Raw genomic sequence first — 26610 nt, 5'->3', positions numbered from 1 at the left:
GCCGGGGGATTGTGAAGGGCGGGGAAAAAAAAACAAACAGACATATGTAATACTCTTTGTAATACTTTAAGCAAAAAAAAAAAAAGAGTTACAATTGAATCCTTGTGGGGATGTTTATTTTATTGGCTTTTAGATTCATTGGCTTTTAGAATTTGAATCTGATCTGAGGTTGCCAATTTGAAGATTTTAGTTCTTTGTTTGATTTTTTTTTTTGTAATTAACATCTCAATACAAAGTGATAGAATTGAAACATTAAAAAATAGAATATAGGAAATCACCCATGTTTCTACATATAGAGATATAACTGTTTTCAAAAGATAGGTGAATATTCAAATATCTTATTTTTTACTGCATAACTAACATGGTTTTTATAGTAATGGAATATTTTCTTAGAAATAGCAGCTTACCTTTTTCCTTTTCTTCCTTTTTCATACTCCACTTTGTAAGCATGCTTTCTGATCTGTGTATAAATGTAACTGCATATGTACACTGAATATCACTTCAGTGTTTTTGCCTGTCATTGCTGACATTTCTAAATGGATATTTTAAAAGTCCTATTAGGAGAGAAGATAGATTAAGTTTTCTCCATTTTGTTGGTTTAGTTTGAATAGAGTTCCTTCCTTGTACAGTGACATACTGGGACACGTTGGTTCGAGGTATTGTGTCAAGGTGGCATCTGTGGTAAAAACTGCTGGCCCCGCAGAACTCCTGTGGGGCCGTGTGTGGGCTGTGGACTGTCACTGTCAGTGCCCGGAGGACTGCTGACCAGCGTGGAGACCCACTGCTGCCAGGGCCCAATTCTTCCAACGTCCCTCGTCTGGTCTTGCCCTGTGACCTGGAGCTCACTGGCCTCCGCGGGCCCAGCGTGGATGGAGATCCCTGGGTTGTTCGTGAGTTAAATCGGCTGATGAGTCACTGCACTCAGTGATAGCTGTGTTATGCCTTTGGGGTATGGGGTGTACAGGACAGTTCAACAGAGAGTTCATGGTGGCTTCCTGCTTGGGCCACCCACCTGGACCCAGGTCTCAGCAGGCTGCCCAGGGCATGGTCAGTGAAACTTTGTGTCTATGTGAGCGGTTTCTGGTCTGATTGTGAGGTGTGAGTAGTTGTGTAGAATGAATTGCATGTAGAAATATTCTGAAATCTCTAATTCATTTGTTCTTCAAGCCAAGGCATTTGTTGTTGTATTCAAAATTTTGTTTTCTTACGTTATGAAGTAATATAGTTTTCCTATTGAAATATTCTGAACTTTAAAAAATTGGCTAATGTCCAGATGCTTTTCAGGCAGATTTTAGATATTATAAAATGATTATTAGACGGTCACATGAGCATCTTGATTATGACATTTTATTTTTAGCTTGTGATAATCTATATAGAACAAAACTAAACTTTATAACAAGCCACGCCCCCTGCCACACCCCTTTCCCCTCCTCACACTGTTCTGCGTGCTTGCTGATTGACCCTGGGGCCAGTCACTAGGGCTGTCACATTTGGGGGCTGCAGTTTTAATGAACATTCCTTTGTTGTGCTTTACCTATCTACTAGAGGCCCGATGCACGAAATTCACAGCTCCGGCTGCCTCGGCCCTCGCAGCCCTGGCTTTGTTCAGAAGGTCATTCGGATGCTTGTTCTGCTGTTTTATATCTATTTTTATAGACATAAAACCCTAATATGCAAATCGACCAAAGGCAGAAGGAGCAGCGGAAGGACTGTTCACTATGACATGCACTGACCACTAGGGGGCAGACACTCAAAGCAGGAGCTGCCCCCAGCCCGCAGGCCCCAACTGGTGGCGGCTGAGGGTGGGGCCGGCGAACAGGCAGTGCCAGGCCAGCCAAGGCTGTGTGAGTGGGGTCCCCAATTGCCCCGCTGGTCGCCCCGCAGATTGGCCCTGATCGCCAGCCAAGCCTAGGGTCCCTACCTGTGCACAAATTTTGTGCACCGGGCCTCTAGTGTCACATAAAAGCGATGTCTTCTTTGCCATGTATCTTTAATAGTTGGGTACCTGCTCGATGATGGCTACTAGGTCCTATTCTCACAATTTATAATTAGTTATTAAAACAGACAATAATTACAGATCATGAGGAAGTGATACATGCCATGAAGGAAACAGCAGTGAGAATGGTGGGGTGAGGGGATGGTTGGGAAAGGCTGCATTAGGATAGTGTTGCAGCCAAGACCTTCAGGATGAGGCGTCACATATAAACACCAGTCTACCATGGAGAAGGAGGGGCGGCAATCCAACAGGGTATGGAAGATACTTCTAATCCTTATACCTGACCAAGAGCTTGCATCCAGAACATGTACTGACTTCCTATAAGTCTGTAAGAAGTATCATGTAGAAAATGTTCAGATGATTTGACAAGGCATGCCACAAAAGATGTCACCCATGGAGAGGTGCTTATCTTCATCGTTATCAGAGAGTGCACGTCAGACCTGCTGAGGTTCACTCTCTTACCTTTCAAAGGCTAACTGAGTGACTGAATGTACTAAGTGTGTCAAGGAGGGGCCTGGGGTCTCCTGCAGGGTGGGCCCAAGACCCAGCTGCGGGGTTCTCCTGTGACAGGATGTGTACCTATGGAAGATAGGAGGATTAGTGGGTCTTAAAATCTCTCCATCTGTCACATGGGTCAGTAAGAAAGGCAAGCCAGTGAAATGCTCTGCTAGCATGCCTGTGTCCAGCACTGATTTTAGAAGGTACTCTTAGCCCAGAGCTTTGCAGGGGAGGGCGAGTGAAGGGGCGTTGTCCCCATGGGGGCATTGTCTTGTCTGCCAAAGGCTGTAGCTCTGGCTGCTCCAGGAGGATGCTTCTCACAAACCCCTTACATCTCATAAACTTCTTTTACATTGTGGCCTGTAGTGACCAAATGAGCAAAGAATTTGTGAAATAATACCATTCATACCGCATTCACTGCATTCTGTTCTGTTCCATTTTAGTGTTTAAAAAATGCTGCTTAAACCCACTAGATTGTTTTCCTAGTGGGTCACAACCCACAGTTTAAAAAAAAATGCTGTTTGAAATACCTCCTCATGCTGGCATTTCAGATACTCCATAATCTTCCCCATCTCTTGTCCTCACCCTATTTTTTACTACTTTGCCAAGTAAAGTTATTCCCCAAATAAAGTTCAGTTAACTCCCTGTTCTCTGAGCGCACAAACCTGTTTCCTCTCTGGGGCCTGGAAGGTACCATCTACTTCTGACTCGGCCTTGTGTGTCACCCAAGTCTTAGCTCCCTCCCACGACCCTTCCCATGAGGAGGCTGGCCTCCCTGTGTGTGGCCACTTGGCACAGAATACCTTACATTTATTTATAAATTATGAGTAATGTGATTCAGATAACACTTAACATTCTACTGCCTGACAATTGTCAATTAAATGTGGGTTTTTTTTTATCTTGTTTCTCCAAGATAAAAGGGAATGTTGCATTTGTGTCTTTTGTATCTCGTGGCGCCAGCACATCCTAGACCATCTTTAAGCTGAGTGGTCGGCATGGGCTAGGCACTTGTTTTCTCTTCCACAGTGAGTGGTTATCACCTACCTGTTGGAAATAGGCAGAAAGTGCTCCTGTGTAGGGTTCTTCTTAGAGATGGATTGTTGGGGGCGGCAAGATTAGTACAGCACAAGGGTTATTCTTGAGTCTGTCACACAGGCCCTTCTTATCATTGTGAGCATGTGTGGGAAGTAGTTGACACTAACAGTAATCATGTGCATTTTATGTTCAGCCATGTCAGTGGGAACAAAATTGGCTGGGAGAAGACAGGAAGCCACTCGGAGCCTCAAGTGCGGGAAGACCCAGGAGACCAAACAAAGGTAGTAGGTTCACGCCTCTCATTCTCTCGAGTCCTGGCTCTTTCAGCATGTGGTATTAGGAATTGTTTGAAAGTAAAACACTCTTTCTCTTTTTAAGTATATTGTGAGTAATACAGACATTGGCAGGGAGCTGAGGGTGGGGGGGCGGATCACAGACATTGGCAGGGGGAAGGGCAATCACAGTCATATGGGGCAGGGGAAGGAGGCTGGTGGAAATCTGACCCTGTCTGCTGGCTGCCTAGTCTGGCCAAGCACTAGAGCTGTCCAGAGCCCTGTCTCTTATAGCAGCGGTCGCCAACCTTTCGGACCTCATGGACCACGGGTTGGTGACCGCAATCTTATAGGGTCTTTGTGGGGATTGAGAAAGCATTGTGATGTCTACAGTAAAAATGAAAATAAACTACATTTCTCTTCTCCCCTTTTCTGCTTCTAGCTATTAATGGTGATATATAGAAGTATCTTTTTAACTGCAAAGCCACATCTGTTCCTATAGGCAATCACTTAGATGACAAGGTCTCTGGCTGGAAAAAGCTTGTTTACATACAAGGTGACAAAATATCAGAAATCCACTTAAAACTCAGAAATACTGTCACCGTGGAATGATTGTCCTATAAATAAGCTTCATGGATGCTTCTTGTTTACAAGCACTTTCCAGTGTGTCTGCATCCTGTGAAACGGGGCCTGTGGGAAACACTCGGAGGTTTCCAGGCATTGCTCTTCTTACGACTAAGTGTGGCGCTTTGTGTTTTAAGGGGTAAAATTCAGCACTTAATTACATACCATTGTAAAGAATGCATTATTTTTTTTTCATAACAGAAAAATATCTATCTAGGGTGACATAGAATCAAACAATAAGCAGTATTATTTCCAACATTTATTGTGAGAAAGAAAAAAATAATTTATTGTACAAATAATAATTGCTCTTGATAAATAATTCAGACTTTGCCAAAGTTTATAAAGAGAAAACTAAGAGCCCCCTCTGCCTTCCCTTCCCTTGGTCCCACTGCCTTGCGATGCTCTACTCTCATTCCTATTTATTTATACACATTCCTTATTTTGGCAGGTGATTTTTACAGTCTGGGGAGTTTTCAACTAATAATATACCAGGCACAGATTTCTGTGTCAGTATATATAGATATGACTCACCCATTTTAGTGGAATTAGTTTGTTTTTTGCTTTAATTTTTCATAAACACCTTCCTGTGTGTAATTAATTTGGGGCTTTATAATGATCAAACCATTTGGGCTTTTGATTATTCTTTAGATACCAGCTGTGGTGGTAAAAAACAGAGCTGAGTCAGGCCTTGATTTGAGTCCTAGTTCCACAAGTCACTGATCACATAGCCATGGATAAATGACATGCTCTCTCTGAGCATTAGTTTCCTCATCTGTAGAGAGGACCATGCCTACTTGGTGTTAGGCAGAGTCTGCAAGGAAAGTGTAAACAGAAATTCGCCACATGGGTTAGCAAGCCCAGAAAGCTACTGTCTCCCCACAGGGCACTCAAGGGAAAAGCTATGGTGCCCCCACCCCTCATCCCCAAACACAGGCAGGTGGGCATCCACTCACCTCTCCCTCTGTCCACACAGGGGTGGGTCAGTGCTCCCTCGTCTTCCGGTGGTGAAGGTGTTAATTGTGTCTCTAGACAGGACTCTGTGTCACAGGTGGACAGACAGCATGGCGTGACCCTGTTTTCCTCTTTCACCCATTGCTCTGTAGGTAGAAGGTTCGTCCACTGCCTCTTCAGGCAGCCAGCTTGCTGAAGGAAAGGGAAGCCAGATTGGCACTGTCCAGCCAATTCCATGCCTCCTCTCCATGCCCACCAGGAACCACATGGACATCACCACCCCTCCTCTGCCCCCTGTTGCACCCGAGGTGCTGAGAGTAGCCGAGCACCGTCACAAGAAGGGGCTGATGTACCCGTACATCTTCCACGTCCTGACAAAGGTATGTGCAGTGGTCACTCCTGGGGTATGGCTGCTTGCTTTGGAACTGTTTTTCTATCTTATACATTTTTTGAAACAGAATTCATTTTCCCCTTTCTAAACTTTGAGTAAAAATAACAAAAATGTATACTTGTAAATACAATAAAAGTACTTGGGAAAAGTCTCATTTTCTCCTTCAATGTAGTATAAAATATTTCTGAAACTTCTAATTAATGACACATCACATTATTTTCTGACTTGTAATTTTATTCTCTATTTCTAATTTCAAAATTTCTTACACTGCATTTGTGCCATAATGTCAGGTTTAATTCCAATGTCGAATATGGTTATCAGCCCCAGAAATGCCCCCTTGTGTGGGTGGCTGAGAGGACTTTGTGTATTTTGACTTGTTCTTCCATCTCATTGAGTATGATTTTTAAAGCACTTCTAGCAAAAAATGGAATACAGGGGTTGTAACATAATCATAGTAAGAAAATGCAATTTATCTTTTTACATAGTGTAATAATTTCACGTTGTTAGTCTTATTAAATGCATGCTTAAATAGTTATTCAGTGTGGCATTAATTGGTTTTGATTCTTGGTGTCTTGAATGGATCTATGTGTATTTAAATTTCTTCAATGATTTGTAGTCTTTATCTTGGTACTTATTATCACAGACTCATAGTTTAACAAGTTATCTTGGTGACCAGACTTTTCATGAAGAGTTGGTTTATTACTATATGTGTTTTTAATGTTTTCATCAGCATCTATACCACCCTGTATAATCAGACTTTTTTCTTTCTATTTTCTGCAATCCATCTGTGGTTTGTAAAAGGGAGGCAGCGAATGCAAAAGTTACTCCTGTTCCACAGCACCCCCAGCTGGGCTTCGATTGTTAACTAATTCAACATTGCTTACGTTTATAAGCCAAAGACTATTTAGACCAGTACTATTTACTCAACTCTTTTAATTTATTTTTAAATTGTAATTACCTCCAGATCTCAGCTATTATTTGATATGGGTGTCCGGGTATTAAGTATCACTTTTGAAATTGTGATTGTAAAGTAAACATTTTATTTTTCAGGTTCAACATAAGTTGTAAGGGTAAGTGAAAAGTTACTGTTGATGGATAAGTATTTTGCTAAGTTAAAGGGACCAAGGTTTTCAGAAGATTGTGCCCTTTCCCCCTGGTGTTGTTTGGGATATAAAGTCCCTGGGCCCTGCTGTGTATGCCCTGCCACGCTGGTGGGTATGGCTGGGCGATCTGTTAGATCAATATGAGTGCTGCAAACTGCTCATCTTCATTACTCACTGATTTCAAGGGCAAATTTTGATAAAAATGATTGTGGTTAAGAAAAGTAAACTTGACTGTCTTTTCTGATTTTGAAATGTCACCTAAAATTTTTCAGTGTATTAGGGAAAAGTTTAGACTGGAAGGCCTGCTGCTTTCAGTGAGCTCACACCTCTGTTACCAAGTTGTCTACGCGGAGGCCATCTCACTGTGATGAAGCTTTGTAGGAATGTAGAGTTTCAAAACCTCATCGTATTGAGGGAATTGGTACTCCCTAGGTGAGAGTGCTCACCATGCTAGCATATGAAGGTTCTGAGGGTCAGGAGAAAGACCAGTTCTGAAGTTAAATGTGTGTGAAAGAAACAGCAACTGTTATGAAATTATTATTAAAAGAGATATATGAATAAATTTAGTAGACATTGAAGGTCATAAATATATTTTTCTGTTATAAATATATGTAAATAAAATTCCTTGCAAAATCTCTTGATGTACCTCAATGCCATAAAATATCCAGGGCTGGACCACAGAGTTTTTGCTTATGATCACAGTAGTCATTTGTCTCCTGGAAGCATGGTCCTGCACCAAGGTGAAGGCCCTGCCCCGCTGGCCTGGGACCGTGAACAGAACGGGCGCCCTTCATGTTCTATCGCAGCAGCTGTCATGCCCCCTCACCCAGTGAGATATGTCTTTCAAGTACCGGCTGCACTAGGGTGGAGGCCTGCTACATGCCGAAAACTTTACAAATAAACAGCATTACAGAGAGTTCTATGTGGTAATTTTTAATGGAAGAAATTGGTAAAGAAAAATTGACCATTTTATATTCAGGATACTAGTTTCTTGGATTTCATGTAGGTCATTAAAAATTACGAATTCCATTACATATGACCATCCTGACGCAAATAAAATTTGCAAGTTCTCAGCATTTTCTATCCTATTTGCCATCTGATGTTTTCTGTCTAGATTGTTTCAAAGACTTTGGGATCAGTCATGTGGTTTTCTTTTGTTGTTGGTTCTAGATTGAAAATAAAACCATGTAGATTTTATTTTGACTCTTTGAGCATATGTTTTGGCTACAACCTACTAAATGAACTCTCCCTAAAAATCTTGATGTAGACAAGTTGTGAAGTAACTGATTTGGAATAGAATTGCAATGTCATTAACTGGAGATAATACAGTATATTTCTTTGAGTTTATTGTAAATTCAACATGAAAAATGTGCAATATTATTCTGCTTTCTTCCATGCAAAGGGTGAAATCAAAATTGCTGTTTCTATTGAAGATGAAGCCAGCAAAGACCTGCCTCCCGCCGCCCTGCTCTATAGGCCAGTTCGTCAGTATGTTTACGGAGTCCTGTTTAGCTTGGCAGAAAGCAGAAAGAAAACTGAGAGACTTGCTTTTAGAAAGAACAGACTTCCACCAGAATGTATGTACTGTAAAATCCATTGTTTGTTTTCCTCGGTTCCTCATAATCTCATGTGCATTTTCTAAAGCCTTAGAAGGATCATGACTGAGATCACCCTGCGTGCCCCCTCGCAGCGAAGGTGGGCTTCATTTGGGCTCTTAGGAAAGGAGGACAGCCACCAGCTTTTTCTCTCAGTAACATCCCAGTAATAGTGGTTACTTGGTAAAATGTTAAAACTGTAGGTTATGCCTTAAACTGATCTGCAAATGGTCCTGACAGTGACTGTCCTGCTGTGGTTAGTGTGTCTCAAGCAGGGTGACGGCAGTGTCTGCTCTGCAGAGGTCAGTGTTCCTGGGAGGTCCCACCAGCTGTGCGCTCACCACTTTGTGTGGTTGGTGTGTTGCTGCACGTAGCCCCGATGCCAAAGGGCACGTGTGTGATGGTTTCCCTCAGATCCCAGCTGATCCACTCTGGGGTGGAGGGAGAAGTACAAAGACAAAAAGTATTATTTCAAACATTGGCAAACATTGAGGTCAAAGCAGTTTCCATCTTCTAGTAAAAGTGCCTTTTTGTTCTAGGTAATATTATCTACTAATAGCAAATACGAAAGTCATTGTATATTTAGTAGGCAATATAGAAAAGTTTTCTAAAATTTATAGTCTGATATAAGAATATTATGAACTGTGAAGTTGTAGACTACAGTCTTGTCCGCCTACTAAGGAGAAGTAGTGACCTGCATGGGGCCAGGTCAGTGCAGACCTGGGGGATGGGTGCAGCTGACCCCCTCAGGGACGGGTGTACGAGTGGGGCTTACCTTTGGAATTTAACCACAGAGATTCTAGCAATGCTGAAAACTCAGGTCCATAGATTCTTAACTTGTCCTTTTTACTATGACAAAGTTATGATTTCTGTAAGCCTTTAAAAGGAAGCATCTGGCTGTCACTACCCCTGCTTGAGGACAGCTGTGCTGAGAGTGGTGCTGGGCTGTTTGTGCGACTGTAGCTGGAAAAGGTGGTGCAGACCCCAAAGGGCCGCCTCTAGCTGCCTCGGGCAGGGCCAGTTTGTCAGCGGGCACGCTTTGTAGAGGCTCAGTATGCTCCTGATGTACATTTTCTCACCTTGTACATACTCGCACTTTTTCCTTGCATCATGATTCATATGCTCAGAAAAGAAGGACCTTTCTTACTTTGCACAGGGTTGGTCAGTTTTCCGTGCTGGCCTACCCAGGCCACCTGGCTCTGCAGCTGTGAAACCCTTCCCTCCCCCTTTGGTTCTTTGCTGGGCCTAGAATGCATGTGCTACACAGAACCGTGCAGGACTTCCTGCCATGTCCTCAGCACTATCACCATTTTGGTTTTCATGGTGAAAGGCTATTCTTATTTTTATTTGTATTTGTGTGTTCCAGGAACATAGTTCTTTATACAACAGAATTCTCAGCCATTTTTAGTGATCTCAACCTGGGGTCCCTCAGGTGAATTCCAGGGCAGCTCCCCTTTGCAGTGTTCACAGCAGCCTGAATGTGGGTGGTGTGCTCCGTTCACACCCTCAGCAGTGGGCAGTGTGAGTCCTTCGCATCTGCTTTGTCCTTGCCCTCCAGTTCAGGAAGTTCTGTGTCGCAGTGAGCTGCAGGTACTCTCAGGAAATGAGTCTTAATCTCTTCTGCCGTGCTGCAGGTCTGCAGTTTAAAAATACTGGAATGCACAGCTAGCAACATGCAGCATGCTCCCTCCCTCCTCGTCAGTTCTTTTGTACCTGGTGTAGCAGGTGTCCTGCTGGCCTGGGAGAGGCTGTCCTGTTAGCAGACAGTAGGGGAAGCAAAGGGCAGGGGTAGGTATTCACTAATGGACTGGCATCCTCTGAGCATAAGCAAGAGAGAGGCAGTTTGTAGTGAAGGGCTGAGTGTGTAGACCACACCGCAGGGCCCAGCGCTATCTCACAGAGAAATGCCAGGGTCAGCTTGCCTGCTGCAGGCCAGCTCTCTAACAGGGGCAGGAGGGCCTTGGAATGGAGTGATCAGAGAAGAAGGGAGATGGGTGATACGCTTGGGAAGACTCAGATGGGCTCTGTGAGACTCTAGATCGGGTGGGAGAGGCACCGGGGGATGCAAAGGAAAGGAAGAGGAAGGCACGCCAGCATTCCTCTTCAGACATGGCTGAGATGAGTGGAAGAGGCCTTAGCTTCAGAGACAACTCAGTAGGCATCTCTCTTTCCTTTCCTTCTCGGTACCACTCCCCATCCCACTCCTCTGATTTGTTTTTAAGTACAGGGCATAGAGTTGTTTGTTATTGTTGTGTTACTTTTGGCCAATGGGAAGTATTGAGTGGGGAAAGAAGATGAATTTAGCAGAGAGAATAGAAGGAGGAGTGATGTTAGGGTTAGTTGGGAAGGGGGAGTGGGGTACTCGGGCTACCTTTCTTGGTGAAGGCAAGAACTGACTGAAATATGTCTGGTTTGGTTTGGGAAAGGGATCCAGCTGTTACAAAGAAAAGGGCCTGGACTTAGGGGTGACACTGGAATGGGGTGTTCCTCCATCACAGAGAAGGGCCAAGGCACTGAATGGCCAAGTGCAGTTCAACATTTAATACTTCTTAAATGGCACGTTGGATATATGTTTGTTAATGCTGTGTATCCCTCTCCTTGGGGAGTGTCCAGCAGCAGTAAAAAAGTGAATGAGTAACTGATGTAAATACAGGGCTTGTTGGAATGGAGACCCAAAGTGTAGGGTATTGAGAACGATGCTTGTATGTGCCAGTGCATAGTCACTAAGGGTCTGGCAAAGGTCAGCTAAACACAGTGCAGTTTTTTCTGCTCAGGTGACTGAGGAACGTGGGTTTTGACTTTTCTGTGGGCAAGGAGGACCCATTGAAGTTTGGGAAAGAGTGATATTTCTTTTTAGAAAGATGGGTTGGATAGGGACTGTGGCAGAGAAAAAACTTTGAAATGGGAAAGAAAGGCTGGTTTCGATGCCCCCTCTCTAGACAAAGCTGAATTAGCCTCTGGAACTTGAATGTTATCTAGAGAAATGTATTATTAAAATGCTTTTACAAATAAAAATTTCCTCTGGAAAGATGTGTAAATTTGACCTGTGAATTTGCAAGTTGAGAGACCTTTTAGCTTATAAGTTTGGTGAGTGAAACATTCACAAGTGGCTTTAGAATCGTGGTCTTTTGGTGGAGCTGATAACATTGAACTTCTTTCATGCATTCGTTATGTTAATAAGGGGAAAACAGCCTGCAGAAAAGGCTTATATAGAGTAATACACATCCACCAATCTCATAACTAGAATGCCAAGTCTCCACGTGGTTGAATTTTGTCGGTGGAATCTTCTGTGAGTATTGAGCCTGTCACTCTGCAACCCTCTGTCCTCTTTAGCAGTGTTAAGATTGCTTCCTAGGACTCTTCATTAGGTTCCAGCTGGCTCTAAACACTGATTCTGATGATGCCACGGCTTTAGGTGTCCATGCCTGGAACAGCTAAGTGACTACACATTTTATGTTCTTAAGGAGAAAATGCTGTAAGCTTCTTGGCACTCTGGATGAGAGGGGAAAATGACAGTGTCTGGTTGTGCTGAAAGAGGTTGACCTTGAACGGTTTCTGGGGAGTTCTTGGTTGACAAGATTTCAAAGATGAGTCTGTTAAAATCTTGTTTTACCTGCGATCATTCTTAGGTGAAATGAAGTCAGTGGGACTTTGCGGAAGATTCATAAACCATGTAAAAGTGCACCATGGGGTCTTGGGACAGATATGCTCCTCAAATACCTGCTGGCTTTGCCGTCCACTTTGGTGTCTGGTAGCCAAAACCATGCTATGTGGGTTCCAGGGAATCTGCCTACTCACATGGGGGATGCAGCCACGTTTGAAAATGAGGGCTTTGATCTAACACAGCTCAGAACGCTGTTCATGCAGGTGCGTGTTGCTGTGTGGCCACTGTGACAGGCGTTTCCATGGAGGGTTGTCATCAGAAAGAATTCGTTAAAGGGCATATTGAGTCTGAAGGGTTGTTTAAAAATATTTAACTCTTACTAAATTTAAGACATATGTCCTTATGATTAATTGATCATAATCTATAATGAATTTTTGTGTGATTTATCAATGTTTCACTTTAAAGTCATTATATGGCTAAGGTAGTTTATGTACAATCAGATCCTTACAAAATTATAGCCTTTGAAAATCATATTGTATTACATGCTGGCAGATTATTTTCTATTGCTCTCTGTCCATCCCTAGGTTCTCTAATATTGCTTTCAAGGAATACTTCAGAATGTGTGTTTGTAATGGCAGTATGCTACCCAAGTCACTTTTGTGGAATTCCATGTCCCACTAGTGGGGCCAGCAAAAGACTCTTGACCCCACACAAGCAGACTTGCCTACATGTGCTGGGTGGTGGCAGTGACAGCTGGAGGTGGCAGCTGTATGGTGGCAGTGGAGGATTTGGGACCAGGAAGCTGCTTCTAGAGCTGCTAGAATAAAGGCTGTCTGGAGACAGGTATGGTCTCAGCCAGCCCTGGCCTATAGGCCTTTTGTATGTGAAATCAGGTGAGGGAGCTGCTTCTAAGACATGCTCCTGCCCTGGAGGCAGCTCTGGCCTTTGCTGCCCTGTGGCTCTTTTTCCTAGGAGCACTACTCGGCCTCTGGGCTCGGGTTCCCAGCATGCTCCCCAAGGGTGAATGGAAGGGACCAGAAGAAAGGGCTCAGGCTCTAAAAAGATGGGAGGACAGCTCGGCAGGTGTTGCTCAGTGGTTGAGCATCCACTCATGAAACAAGAGGTCACTGTTTGATTCCCGCCAGGGCACATACGCGGGTTGCTGGCTTAATTCCCAGTATAGGGGGTGTGCAGGAGGCAGCCGATGGATGATTCTCTCTCATCACTGATTTTCTATTTTTCCCTCTCCCTTCCGCTCTCTCTAAAAAATCAATTAAAACATTAAATAAATAAAAAGACAGCAGGACAATGAGTTGCCTCAGCTATCGTAGAAGAATTAAAAATCAGGAAATAAAGCTCAGGGAGTTGCACATTTTAAAATTATTGCCCTCTTTATAAAACCGACCTTTTTGTTTGTAATAGGTCTCCCCAGTACCTCAAAATTAAGTAAGTAAAAGAAACAGACTTGTAGACAGTAGGTGGACATAAATTATAAACATGAGGTGAATTTATATTAATAGGAAGCAAGTTCAAATATGAGTACTATTCTTATAAAGGATTTCTCCATATTTATTCTTTACTTTTTAAACTATCAAGAAAAGCCAAAGAGAACATTGGTTTTTCCTTTTTTTTGCTTTGAAAATTTTGTGTCAAATAATTGGGACTGCTGTTAAAAATAATTAAATTTGTACACTGTGGATTGTATTACAAACAGTACTTCAATATGACCACTATTAGTGTACTTTTTAAAATATATATGAAGATTGCTTATATCTGTTCATCTGAATTTCTTTATTCCACAAAGCTTTCTAGAATTAGCATTAGTGAACTGCCTCCTCTTCTCAGAACTTTGAACAGCTGCGCTCCAGAGACATAGGAAGGCGGCCTGACTCAGAGGGCACTCTTGGATTAATATTTACGTCAGAGGCCCTTGAACTTGAGTTTATAATATACTAGGAATGATATTACTAGGGAAAGGAAAGACTAGAATAGCATTTACTATGTGTCTCAAACACCATGTTCGTCCCTGTACCCGGTGGTCTACTGCACATGTATATTTTTATGGACAGAAGGCAGCCCTTAGCTTCAGACATAGAAAACTTGAAGGGAAAAAATCAGTCTTTTACCCCTGAGAGTCATGGAGGTGTGTGCACAGAGGTGTTGTCAGCATAAGGAGATGTAGAGCCATCTGGGCCTCCACCTGCGGAAGTTAACCGGCACTTTTCCCAGTAGGAGGAAAGGAGCTGAGCTGTCATTGAGCCGATGTTTTTGTTTCTGCCCTGATATGACGGAACTGGAGTTTGTTTTTTACTTCTTTGTGTGGTGTGGCTTTTTTTACCATAACCCCAGGAAAGCTCAGCAAGTAAAAGACTCCACCCCAAATACACAAAGCATGCACAGACACACCATGTGTGCACACATGCACACAGACACAGACCAAAGATCCAGGTGGTCGCAGTCTTGGAAGTCCTCTGTCCCCTCCTTTTTCTCTCACCTGTAACCACTTTGTGTACTGGCCAAACTGTCACTCCTTATCCCCCAGCCGGCACTGGTGTTGGTCACAGTGTCCTGGCACTGAGTTTAGAGACGTTCTTCGTTATGTTGCCCTATAGGCAGCTCCTACAAGTCAGCTGGAATTGGCTTACAAAATGGAACATGTTCGTTATTTCTGGTCTGGAACGGATCTCAAAATCAGCATCGTAACAGATTTTCCAAGGTAGAGGATGACTAATGTCTGGAGGTAAACATTTACTAAGAGGTGAAGTATAACAGTGTGTTATCTACTGAAATTGTATTTGGAAGAGGTACTTTCCATAATGAACGTACGTTATAAATTTAGCTTCTGGTAGCAAGAAGACGAGTTGTTTCGAATGTAAAAATTCGATTTAGTGTAAGGTAAGGAAGATGATCTAACATTGTTTTTTACATAGCCTACTTCTTGCAGTTGTCAGCTTTTCTGTCAGTAGTAAAGACAAGATGAAGTTTTGTTTACAATGACATAAGATTTTCATGGCCAGCAGCTGGATCAGCCGACTGTTCTGCTTTAACAGGGCAGCATGAACCTGTCTTTCTAAAGTGGCGCCATCACACCACAGTGCTCTTGGCTAAGGCCCAGAATGTGCTCAGGGTGTTCTTGAAATCCATTGCCCAGTTCCATCCAGAGAATCCCTGCATACCCAGTGGTTTTGTAGAAATGATAAGAGCCCAGATGACTTGTTAGCTGGCCCCTTTGCATCTGCTTGTTTCTGTGAGCTGCCCTCCCTCCTGAACAGCAGTGCCTCAGGAAGAGGCCAGGAGCCGGAGGGGAGGAGGTGCTGTGTGTGCCAGCCACCCTGTGTTGGCATCTTGGAAAGCAGAGGCCGCCACATGTCAACCCCAAAATGGGATGTTCCTTGGAATTCATTAATCTATAAAATACCAATCTTCAGTTAGTTAATCTAATGTACTGAGCCAGTTATTACCACATAACAAGGGTGTAAGGTGCCCTTGTGTTTCTTCTTTGGGGTCTTGTTGCAGAGTGAGTCATTGGCCCTTTTGTCATTCCTGGTTCCAGGATTGAGGGTGGGGTGACAGGGAAGTTGGTGAGAGGCCCAGCTCAGAATTTAAGGAAACCCGCATTCTCACATGGGCACAGGGGAGTTGGTGCCCCAACCCTGGGTGCCTCACCTGCCTCACCCACGTTTTGGCTCTGTCCGGTAATTGGCCAAAGGTTCCACAGCTATTAAGTGGTGGTATACACAAAAGATCTCTAAATGTTGAGTTGTTTAAAAACAGATACACACGTGTTAAAAATAAAGCAAGCCAGGAAAAGCTTTACTTTGGAACAAAGCTTTGTGTTATTGCACATTTATTTTGTCTGATAAAGACATGTATTTCCGAAATTAGATTTGAGCCATTCTTGTCATGAATAGTGTAGCTAGGCAACAAAAATGCATAGAAGGATGAGAGAACATTAATACATCTGATACCTTCTTCACAGCTGCAGTCTCCCCCGCCCCATCCCGTGCTCCTGGCGGGCACTGACTGCATGTCCCCGCGAGGATTGGTCAGGCCTTTCACAAGCATCAGCCACGGTCCTGGGTGCTAGTGTGTAGAGAGGCTCACCTTTAGCCACTGCGGGGGTGGGGGGGGTGGGATCTGAGCACACAGCTTCATGCCAGGGAAATGCAGGCAAACTTCGGTCCCTCAGAGCTAGTGTGGACAGCTGTCCAGGGCAACTTCAGAGAAGCCTCAAGGGAAACAGCCACTTGTAAGAGGCATCTCCAACCTCCACTTACCTTTGGTGTAGGACTTGGAACATAAAGTAGGTAGAGGTGTAAGCATTCTGAATGTAAGAATGAAAATCCTCCACCAAAAATTCACTTCTAGAATGAAAACGACATAAAATAATAAAATGATGCTAAAAAATTAATAAAGAGAGACAAGAGCAAAGCTGACGAAAGGGAAGGAAGTGAATGAATGAAGATAGGTTTAATATGGATGCCTCTTGAGAAAACTCGAAGGAGACTTCTGGCACTATATTCCGAGGTTTTTAAGATTTAGGAAATTCATGCTTTGCGTGCGTATGTGTTTTGGGGGAGGAGTGAGAGAGCCAAATTAACTAGTTGTTCAGCCATAGATAAAATCTAATCAATTCCTTTAAATAAATTTTTGCCACCAAAATGAAGGTATTACTTAGAAAAAAAAATAGATTTGTGCATTTTATTCTTTTTTGGCATGAAAATGAATTTTGTGGTGTAACCCAATAGAAACTGGTGAATGGCTTATTTTGTAGGGCCACATTCTGCTTGTGGGATATTGCAGGACTGCGGGGAAGGGGTGACTAGATTGTGAGTCCAAGGACAGGGTCTGTTGGATGCTGGGAGCTTACTGGGTTTGTGTCTGGCACCTAAAAATATTGATGAACACAAAAATGCATATACTTTAATACATGTGTATCCCTGTTTTGACTTGATGGACTTTAAAATAAGCATTTTAAGTTTTCTTTTAACATTTAAACATGAAGATATTAAAATGTAAATGAATGGGACAAAACAGTAACTCTTTTGTAAGAGGAAAATTTTCTGGAACTACCTTGACTTGCACCCCTGTTCAGGGTGTGGCCCAGCACTTCTCTGCAGCATGGCCTCCACGCGGCTGCCTGGGGCGGATGCGCTCAGCTTGCTTTCCCGGTGCTCACTCAGTGCGTGTGTCCAAGTACCAGACTCCTGGTGCTCTTCTGACCTCTGACAAGATTCTTTCTCGCCTTACTCTGTTTAGACTTGGGATGGAGCTAGAGATGACCCGTTAATTATTTAACTTTATCAGGATTTGGGTTTCTTGGTCTCTCAGCTGCTACAAGCATTACTTTAGGGAAAATGAGCCATGGTGGGGTACTGTTACTTGGAAAGAATTGAGGTGTGAAAGATCTCATTAGATAGAATCATAGTGCCGTCCTGGCTTCCATGTTGGCCGCTGGCAGCTCACTGGGCTCTGCTCTAGTTCTGATACTTAATGTTCCTTACAAAATGCACACCCAAACTTTACCGTTGATTGTTAAGTCATAACACATTGCTCTGCAGTAGGCCTTGTCTTCATTGTATTCCCGCCATAGTTTTCCTTTCCTTTACTTGGAAATTATGTGGAAGAATGTACATATTTGTGTGTTTTAAGAATTAACGACATTAATAGTGGTAAAGCAACTGCGGATAAAAGTCATTGTTTTGTGTTATATCAACTTAGAACGTCTTGCTTTTTTTGGAGTGAAAATGGAGCATTTTACACTGTCTTTAGTCTTGTTGAATAGAATTACTGCATACTGGTGTCACCTTGAATTTCTTAACATGAACTATTGCTTCTGCTTGCAGCCTTACTGGGCTTTCAGGGTCTCACTGCATGGTAGTTTGCTCTTGCTAATCCTTTAACATTTTGTTATCTTTGTTAAAGTAAGAGGTCCTTAAGTAAAGTGGCTACCAAATGTAAATTCTTTCTCAAATCTAATTAGTAGAAGTATTTATCTATGTAGAAAAAGATTAGCTATCTAACTTGGATTTTCCGTGGACTTCCATGATAATTACATACTTCTGTGAATTATGCCAGTTGTTATTAATAAAACTATTAATGGATTTTTATATTAAAATAAATTTCGACTAACATTTTTAATTTATATATATTATAGTTATATGGGGAAATCAAGTCATGATTTGATTGAGAAGAAATTTATTGGTGGCTTCACTGAAAATGTAAATGAAGGATTAAAGTACATAGAGTAACAACAAATGTCTTAGACGTGAGAACTGATGACTAGTGGCTTGCTAACTAGAGGATGTATTGTTACATGAGAGGTAACATCTTCAGGCTGTCACTACTAGAGCAGTTTACTTTTGTTAGGCTTAAAGGAGCCGAGACGGGGCATAAATGCTTCTCCTCTGATTTCCTTCTAGCGGTTTCACCAGTGATCATTAAGGAGTGGGCAGCTTACAAAGGGAAATCTCCGCAAACTCCAGAACTGGTGGAAGCTCTTGCCTTCAGGGAGTGGACCTGCCCCAACCTGAAGAGGCTCTGGCTGGGGAAGGCAGTGGAGGACAAGAACCGCAGGATGAGGGCCTTCCTGGCCTGCATGAGGTCAGACACTCCAGCCATGCTCAACCCAGCCAGCGTGCCCACTCATCTCACGGTGCTGTGCTGTGTCCTACGGTAGGTGTGGCACGGCTGCTCTGGCAGCTGCATGTCCTCCAGCAGGTGATTGTACAATGCCTCTCAGAGACCTGTGTATGAAGTAGGGGGTGGGGGAGGCGTGGATTTTATTCTAGGTGAATTGGGTTATCTGTTGAAATTCATCCACATCTCATATTTACATATAACTACAGAAATATAGGCCATGTAAATGCAATGTGGATTTGAATTTATGTTGTATAATATGTTTACAGAATAGATATATTTGGTGAACACATGCTTTATCCTATCTAATAAAAGAGTAATATGCAAATTAACAGTCACACCCTCACTCCACACTCCATCAGTCCGTCACAAAGATGGCGGCGGCCACGGAGCTGGAATGAGCAGGAGGCTTGATTGCCCCCGGCAATGGAGGAAGCCAAGCTTCCTGCCTGCCCTGGCCAGCCCTGAGCTCCGCTCAAGGCTACAAAATTTCAATTATAGAAGATAAATAAATGCCAGATACCTGCTTCCAGCCGGCCTGGCCTCCGCTCAAGGAGGGGCTGGAAACATGGGTTTCCAGGGGCAACCCAGGCTTCAAGTGGGACCAAGGCAAGAAAGTTTCAATTATAGAAGTTAAATAAATCCCAGATACCTGCTTCCAGCCGGTGGCCATGGCTAGCCTGAAAACGGCCCTCAGCCCCTCACCCAGGCTGGCCAGGCACCCCAGTAGGGACCCCCACCCTGAAGGGGGTGTGGCCAGCCTGAAAACAGCTCTCAGTCCTTTACCTAGGCTGGCCAGGCACCCCAGCGGGACCCCCACCCTCATCCGGGACACCCTTCAGGGCAAACCAGCCAGCCCCCACCCATTCACCAGGCCTCTATCCTATGTAATAAAAGGGTAATATGCATGCCCTGACCGGTGTGGCTCAGTGGATAGAGCGTCAGCCTGCAGACTCAAGGGTCCCAGGTTTGATTCCGGTCAAGGGCATGTACCTTGGTTGCAGGCACATACCTAGTAGGGAGTGTGCAGGAGGCAGCTGATCGATGTCTCTCTCTCGTTGATGTTTCTAACTCTCTATCCCTCACCCTTCTTCTCTGTAAAAAATCAATAAAATATATTTGTTTTAAAAAAAGGGTAATATGCAAATTGACCCTAATAGCAGAGCGACTGGGAATGACTGGTCACAATGACATACACTGACCAGCAGGGGGGCAGACGCTCAATTCAGGAGATGCCCCCTGATGGTCTGTGCGCTCCCACAGGGGGAGCTCTGCTCAGCCACAAGCCAGGCTGACGTCTGCCAGCACAGCGGTGGTGGTGGGAGCCTTTCCTGCCTCCTCAGCAGCACTAAGGATGTCCGACTGCAGTTTAGGCCTGCTCCCCGCTGGCAATTGGACATCCCCCGAGAGCTCCCGGGCTGCCAGAGGGCTGTCTGACTGGGAGCGGGCCTAAGCCAGCAGGTGGACATCCCCCGAGGGGTCCCAGACTGCGAGAGGGTACAGGCAGGTCTGAGGGGACCCCCCCCCCCAAGTGCACAAATTTTTGTGCACTGGGCCTCTAGTCTATATATATAAAGGCCTAAGGGACCAGCCAACTGGCTGACGGCCGGTAGCTATGACGTGCACCGACCACCAGAGTGCAGATGCTCAATGCAGGAGCTGCTAGCAACAGCAACTTTGCAGAGTGCCCTCTCGCACTCTGAGACCCCTCAGGGGATGTCGGACTTCTAGTTGCGGCCCAATCCCTGCAGGCCAGGCAGAAGGATCCCCACCTGCCAGAGGGACCCTGCTCACTCCACAGATGCCTTTCGAGCCCCAGCACCGTCCCAGGTGCTGCCGGCCAGGGAGGACTCGTGAGAGGTTGGCTCCAGGGTGTGTCCAGCCTGTCTTGCCCAGTCCCGCCCCACTGGCCACCTTCTAATAAATTTCCTTTCAATGTGCACAAATCCATGCACTGGGCCTCTAGTGTAAATATAATGATTTTAAACAATTTAGTTTTTAAATATTAAAGATTTTGAAGCAATCAGGGAAGATTATATTATACTAGAGCCCCGGTGCATGAAATTTGTGTATGGGTAGGGTCCCTAGGCCTGGCCGGTGATCAGGGCCGATCTGTGGGGCGACTGGCGGGGAGATCGGGGGGCACCCGTCTTTGCCAGCCTGGCGCCACCTGCTCACTGACCCTGCCCCCCACTACCGCTGCTGGTCGCCTCCCTCTGCGGGGCGATCAGGGGGCCCCTACTGGCACCTGCCTTGGCTGGCCTGGGGCCTGCAGTCTGGGGGCAGCTCCTGAGGTGAGCGTCTGCCCCCTGGTAGTCAGTGCACATTATAGCGACTGGTTGTTTCTCAGTTTGGTTGATTTGCATATTAGGCTTTTATTATATAGGAGATTATTTGGGATTGTTCTATAAGGAAAATGTGTCTCTTCTTTCTGCTCATTTGTTTAACCGTATGTATCAGTGTGGACTTGGGGTTATCCAGTTATTCCTAGCATTATAACTGATGTAGTGTCCTTATTTATTTGATTACTCGGGCCTTGGGAGCTCATTCAGTGAGCTACAGTGTCCTTTGTAACCCTGGCATGTTCTTGCTTTCTGTGGTACCACATGATGCCTAGGCTCATGCGCATCTTCCCTGCCCTGGAACCTGCCTCTAAGGGGCCAGCTCATCCTTGGAGAAAGCAGTTGAAAACCCAGATCTGGGCACTGTGTGGTTCTAGGTCCTCTCGGTTGACGGGCCACAAATGCCTGTGTAGACACTGTTTGGCATTAATTTGAGTTGGCATGCATACCTGAATCAGATTTGTTAGTTTTTTAGTATGTTTTTCTTTTAACCAATTTAAAACTCAGGGAAAGTTCCAAGAGCATTTTTTTCTTTTTAACCCAGATACTACTTGAGTGTGATTTTCTAACAAACTAGGACACTTTCCTGTATAGTCACAATATAGCCATTGGACTCAATCAGCATCTGCGCTTTATTTCTATCTTCATTTCAGACCCTCTCTTTGTGAAGCCCGTTGGTTTCCAGAGGGCGGAGCAGCTCTTCCTCTGCTACTCCTGGTCCCATGCAGGCTGTGCGTGTGCACTCTGGCACGTGACGAAGGGGTGTCTGCGGGACATTTCCAGAGAGGTTCTATTCCGTTTGTAACTGACACGTATTTCACGGGAGGCACTTTGAAACTAATCATTCAGTGACTCTTGGTTTCTGTCCTCAGTGGCTTCTAGTCCACTGCCACCATCTTTTTTTTTTTTAAAAAAAATATATATTTTATTGATTTTTTACAGAGAGGAAGGGAGAGAGATAGAGAGTTAGAAACATCGATGAGAGAGAAACATCGATCAGCTGCCTCCTGCACATCTCCCACTGGGGATGTGCCCGCAACCCAGGTACATGCCCTTGACCGGAATCGAACCTGGGACCTTTCAGTCCGCAGGCCGATGCTCTATCCACCGAGCCAAACTGCTTTCGGCTGCCACCATCTTTTAATTTGGTGCTTTGTTGTCACCTACTGGACCATAAGGGGCTTGTCAGGCTGCCCTCCAGAGTTGTCTTTGTCATTTTATGAGCCCTTCCTGACTTCTCTGCAGAGGTGCCCTGGTTGTTGTTGGTCGGGACGGTATTGGATCTCTTGTCCTCCTGGTCTGTTTACAGACACACAGATATCCACAGGCTTGTGGACTTCTGTTTGGCACCTCCAACCTGCCCACTTCAGTTCTCTCTCCCTAGGTGTGTGGCCTCTGACGCAGAAGAGAGAGATAGTAAAAGCCTGGGGCACAGCTGCCCTCCGAGCCCTAACCTGTCTGAGCCCCATGTGTCCTGCCCTGAGCTGGCTCCTCCTCCTCCAGCTCCTGATGCCCTACTGGGTTGCACCTGCTTGACTGCTGACAGGGGACAGAGCTTTAGTCAGGTGTTTATTTCCTAAAGTTTCTTATATTCAGACTTTAAGGCCAGTAACTTACTTAGAAGCCTTTCCCTAATTAAATTGAGGTTGACTAAAATGAGCAGTTTCTTATCTTTATCTCCAATGAGAATGAACTAGTGAGAAAGACCAATTCTTTATTTGGTTTTTGAATCCCTGGTTTCCTCCGATGGAAAGTTTATTTATAGACTGGTTTTTATCAATAAAAACCACCTTATATTAATTAGCCAAAAATTTAAGATTAAGAGTGGCCTAAAATCAAATTAGCAATAATGAGCTTGGTTACTTTGTATTCCTCTCTTTGAAGTTTAAAATGATGTATGGCCTTTAGTCTAGTGGGGCAACCTACTGCCCACCATATACTTGACCTAAAAAGCCTGCTGGGCCAGGCTCATGGGGCTGCCCTTGCACACAGTGTCCATGCATTAGCGTAGGGTTAGCTGCTGGTGCTGGGAGTGCAGCATTCATGTTGTTACTGCCCCTTGGTGTGGTGGTGCTTTGTGTCTTGTCTGTTATGCATTCAGCCACGTGGGTCACTGGATGCTCGGACCTCTCGTCTCTTCATCTGATTGGTCCTCGTGGACCTTCATCTGCCATTACTCCAGAAAAGGCCTTCATAGAGTCTTCCTAGGTTTCAGGACTGTCCTGGTCCCTGCTTTTAAGACAGTGTTTATTGTAGTTTTTGTGTGTATGTGGTTGTTTATTAAAAAAGTACTTATTTTAGACCTTGAAGAAGTTTATAAATGTAACTAATAATCTCGGGTCTGAACGAACCTCTGCGTCTGTTCGTGTGTGGCATCCAGAAGCTACAGTGAGTGCAGTGCAGACCCCGTACTCCGGCAGAAGCCAGCTGACATGCTTGGGGTGAAGAGACTGTTGTGTGTGGAGTGGGTGCCTGGGACCAGGGAGTTTCTCGCTTGGGAAGACTGTTACAGATCCTAAGAAGGAGCAGCGTGTTAGATGAGGGATAGTGTCTCTCGGGACAAGTCCCAGGGCCTAGGACACCATAAATGGGTTGGTCCACTCCACTAAGAGAATCCATTCTACCTTCTGCATTTGAGGCCCCAGGACAGTAGCTGAAGGAGGCTACCCTGCATGGCCTCTATTTGGTCAGTGGATATAACCTGCGAATAACATGGGGATGGGCTGAGTAGTAGGTATGAAGTCTTGGGGTAAAGAGTTGGGGGGAGGTTTGGAAGGGGGTGCTGGACAAAGACAAGTAATAGGGTTGGTAACAGGACGAGTAGTAAGAGCTGCTTGAGAACTGGCTGTGGGCTCAGGCTGGCAGCCCAGTGGTCCTTCTCTGGGGGCATTGCAGCTGGGGGCAGGGAGAGGGCAAAGCCTGCATCCTGGACAAGGTGAGTCCCTGTGGCGTGACCCTTGGCCTTGATAGCTGGGGTGGGACAAAGGTCATTGATCCCAAGGCCAGGCTGTCATCCACAAAGACTTCTTTCCTTTCTTTGATCTTTTTTTTTCTTCCATAATTTCTAACTAGAAGAAATTGTGAGATGAATACAAAGAGCTCGTCACTGTCCTTTACCAGGTTCCCCACACACTAATGTTCTACTGCAGTTGCTTTTTGCTCCTCTCTGTGTTTGTCCTCAGTCCCTTGAATGTAAGTTGTGGGCATGATGTCCCTTTATCTTAAGCTCTTCAGTTTGTGTTTCTTAAAAAACAAGGACATTATCAAAATCAGAAAAATAATACTGGTACATCTTATGTACCGATCTCACTCAGATTTTGCCATTTGTTCTAATAGCATCTATTAGCAACAGAAAATCTTGGCTCATGCTTGCATTCAGTTGTCATGTCTCCTCCAGTCTCGACTGCTTCTTGTCTTCCTCTGGGTTGATGCAGAGACGTTTCTGAAGAGTGAGCCCTGGTTTTCTGCACACCCGGGGTCTACGGACAGTCAGTCACCTTAGACGCACATGAACAAGTGGAAACAGTGTTGACACACAGGTGGCAGCCCCCAGCTGCACTTTGTCAACCTCTGGGGAGGCTGCTTCTCAGTCTAGGTTTGTCCATGTTCCTTTAGGATAGATTCCATTTCTGCATCTGGGGCAGGCACACCCTATCAGGGCGGTGGTGGTCTCCTTGATACTTTCACTAGTGTCAGCATCCACATGTTACATATGTCCAAATGTGATGTTAGGACAGCACTCTGGAGGATGGGGGAAGAACAGCAGGCAAATCCCTAGAATCCTTGTAACAGAGACCAGGAGGGGCCAGTGTTTGAGCAGAAGTTCAGCATGAGGGTGAAGCAAGTGTTCAGAACAGAACAGATGGCCTTTCCTGGGGTGCAGCCCAGAAAAATAGATGAGGTCCTGACCCAAGAGAGCTCACGTTCTCCTGAGCGGACAGACTGGGTTATGTCTTAAAGAATCTAAATCAATAACCAAAATAGATTATGGAGGTCTTGAACCCCAAACAGAACCAGTGGAGCCTGTTCCAACACTTGAGGAGCACAGGCAGGGTCCAGCTCCCCCTTTCTGCCCTGGCATTCACACTTCTAAAGGGCAGTGAGAAGAGGGTGAGAAAAGGGAGCCGCAGATACCCTCATACCTCCATGGTAGGAAACTTGAGACCCTAGGAGAAGGTGTGGAAAAAGAATGTCCAGAGAAAACGGAGCGACGTAAAGGGGCTGAGCACACTGTCAGTGTGCAGCTCGGAGAAGTGTGGGCATAGGAGATGACGGAGGGGGCAGGTGCTCGCTGCTGCCAGGGTTGCCGTTTGTGCCGTCCTGGGGGGTGGTAAGCTATTTGTTTATGTAGCTGCATATCTTTATGTCCATTTTATACTCTTCTGCATCCAGAAAGGCTTTCCCAGGACTCCCAGCGAGAAAGAAGTAAATGGTAACTCTGTCAAAATGTAAGAGGAAGCCAAATGGAGGAAATAGCAGATATTCTAACCAAAAAGACTAATTGTTGCTGCAGCTAAACTGAATTCTGGGAGTCTTTGCAGCCAGGAAAACCAGGACAGATCTTGAGAAAACCAACCTGCCCCCAAGATATTTTTTTCCTGATTAATAATTTTTTTTTTAAAATATACTTTATTGATTTTTTACAGAGAGGAAGGGAGAGAGATAGAGAGTTAGAAACATCGATGAGAGAGAAACATCGATCAGCTGCCTCCTGCACATCTCCTACTGGGGATGTGCCTGCAACCCAGGTACATGCCCTTGACCGGAATCGAACCCGGGACCCTTCAGTCCGCAGGCCGACGCTCTATCCACTGAGCCAAACCGGCTTCGGCTCTGATTAATAATTTTTAAAGTAACATCAAGCCAAGGGCTAGGGAGTGGGGGAGTTTGTGTTTCATAGGTTTGTAGATGAAAGGAGTTGTGGGGGTGGATGGTGGGGATGGTCCCACAACACTAAATGTACTTAATACCACTGCACTGTCCACTTAAAAATGGTTAAAATGGTAAATTTTATGTTGTGTATTTTACCACAAGTTTTAAAAAATAAAAGGGATGTATAACATGGATACTTAGGCAAAGAACATTGGGTATTGGCACACAGTCTTTTCCACAGTAGTTTTTTCAGAGAAAAGTGGAGGGACTTTCTCCATATTTGCTGTTTCTTTTTCTGTGTTCCTGGGGACTGTAGGCACTCATCCTGAAGACTGTAGTTTTAATTCTCATTCTGGGCTTCCTTTCCACTTTCTGTACATTTCCCTCACTAAAGCTCATAAGACCATTGTATTTAATATTTGTGTCACTCAAACAATTGCAAAGGATGTTATTCTTGTCATTGCAAATATTGACAGTTTAATGAAATAAAACTTTTACATCGTTCTTTAAAGTATATCTGATCAGCCCTGACCGGTTTGGCTCAATGGATAGAGCGTCGGCCTGTGGACTCAAGGGTCCCAGGTTCGATTCCAGTCAAGGGCATGTACCATGGTTGCAGGCACATACCCAGTAGGGAGTTTGCAGGAGGCAGCTGATTGATGTTTCTCTCTCATCGATGTTTCTAACT

General features: G+C 44.6%; 1 protein-coding gene across 1 annotated transcript in view; it reads left to right on the top strand.

Annotated features, from left to right (window-relative positions):
• Positions 1 to 26610, top strand: part of FAM120A (family with sequence similarity 120A) — a 103341-nt gene that overhangs the window by 48919 nt on the left and 27812 nt on the right. The window contains exons 8-11 of the mRNA XM_014534195.1: positions 3723 to 3810; positions 5529 to 5756; positions 8273 to 8447; positions 18492 to 18744. Of these exons, the coding sequence (XP_014389681.1) occupies positions 3723 to 3810; positions 5529 to 5756; positions 8273 to 8447; positions 18492 to 18744 (744 nt within the window). The remainder of the gene's footprint in view (positions 1 to 3722; positions 3811 to 5528; positions 5757 to 8272; positions 8448 to 18491; positions 18745 to 26610) is intronic.

Source organism: Myotis brandtii, unplaced genomic scaffold (assembly GCF_000412655.1).
Source record: "Myotis brandtii unplaced genomic scaffold, ASM41265v1 scaffold1260, whole genome shotgun sequence".
Classification (NCBI taxonomy): domain Eukaryota; kingdom Metazoa; phylum Chordata; class Mammalia; order Chiroptera; family Vespertilionidae; genus Myotis; species Myotis brandtii.
This window is presented reverse-complemented; position numbering and strand designations above follow the sequence as displayed.